We start from the raw sequence: 925 nt of genomic DNA on the forward strand, positions 1-925 counted from the left end.
GATTAACTCAAAGCTTCAAAAGACACCTCAAAGCCTTCCCATCTGAAAGCAATTGAAAGGCTTGGTTGATCTCAGAGAAGGGCAGCTCATGAGATATAAACCCATTCAGATTTATTTTAATTTCCTGCATTCAAAATAATCATATTAATCCTTATACTTCATATATAAATAGAACCATATAAATAATATTATTACAAGAAGATAAAATTTCATAACCACAAAAGAATTAATGAGTTGTATAATACTAACCTCAGTTAAGCACTTGCTGATTAAATCTGGCAACTGAGACTTTGGTTTGAAGTCGCCAAACACAGCAGCGACTATCTTCCTCTCAAACAGCTCCATAGGATGCAGCGGTAGTAATTTAGGTGATGGGTGGACTCCCAGAATCACGGTTAATCCCCAACCCTATGGTTAACCATCAAATATAAGAAAGAATTATTTGATAATTAGTGTATAGTCTAAACTTTCTCCAAGAGTTAAATATACAAATATTTTATTAAATATAAGATTACCAGATGAGTTGACAGAAAAGCCTCGCGAAGAACATCTAGATTCCCAGAGCACTCAAAGCTGTAATCAACTCCACCTTCTGTCAATTCCCTCAGCACCTGCAATCCACCATTCATCCATTAATGATGTTGAAATTCTTATCTGTATTTTAAATGCTGCTCATTTGGCAGCTAGAAAATTTTAATGCTTGTGGTCCGTAATTGCTCTGTTTCTTAAATGTTGAACAAATCAAATTATGCAAAAAGACCAACACAACCATATCATTAAAATAAGTAAATAGATAATTTAATGACAACCTCATGTAAGGGTTTTGTGCACTCCATTGGGTTTATGAAATCTGTGATACCCATTTCTCGTCCTACAAAAAACATAGAAAACCAAGCAAGCGGTGGAAAGGAAAGATTAGCTGAAT

General features: G+C 34.5%; 1 protein-coding gene across 1 annotated transcript; it reads right to left on the reverse strand.

The window, feature by feature from the left end:
* Window positions 1-7: 7 nt before the first annotated feature.
* Window positions 8-913, reverse strand: LOC110034657 (alcohol dehydrogenase-like 3). Its single transcript, XM_020738906.1, has 4 exons — window positions 810-913; window positions 516-611; window positions 250-408; window positions 8-124 (listed from the first exon to the last, which is right to left on the reverse strand). The coding sequence occupies exons 1-4, from the start codon at window positions 882-884 to the stop codon at window positions 8-10; spliced, it is 447 nt and encodes a 148-aa protein (XP_020594565.1). The 5' UTR covers window positions 885-913.
* Between the last annotated feature and the right edge of the window lie 12 nt (window positions 914-925).

The sequence above is a fragment of the Phalaenopsis equestris genome, unplaced genomic scaffold (genome assembly GCF_001263595.1).
Source record: "Phalaenopsis equestris unplaced genomic scaffold, ASM126359v1 Scaffold191938, whole genome shotgun sequence".
Lineage (NCBI taxonomy): Eukaryota > Viridiplantae > Streptophyta > Magnoliopsida > Asparagales > Orchidaceae > Phalaenopsis > Phalaenopsis equestris.

Coding starts and splice junctions, on each gene's coding strand:
- LOC110034657 (XM_020738906.1), bottom strand. CDS start 884: ATGTTTTTTGTAGGACGAGAAATGGGTATCACAGATTTCATAAACCCA. Junction 612..809: donor GCACAAAACCCTTACATGAG/GTTGTCATTAAA, acceptor GGTGGATTGCAG/GTGCTGAGGGAATTGACAGA. Junction 125..249: donor TCAGCAAGTGCTTAACTGAG/GTTAGTATTATA, acceptor TTTTGAATGCAG/GAAATTAAAATAAATCTGAA.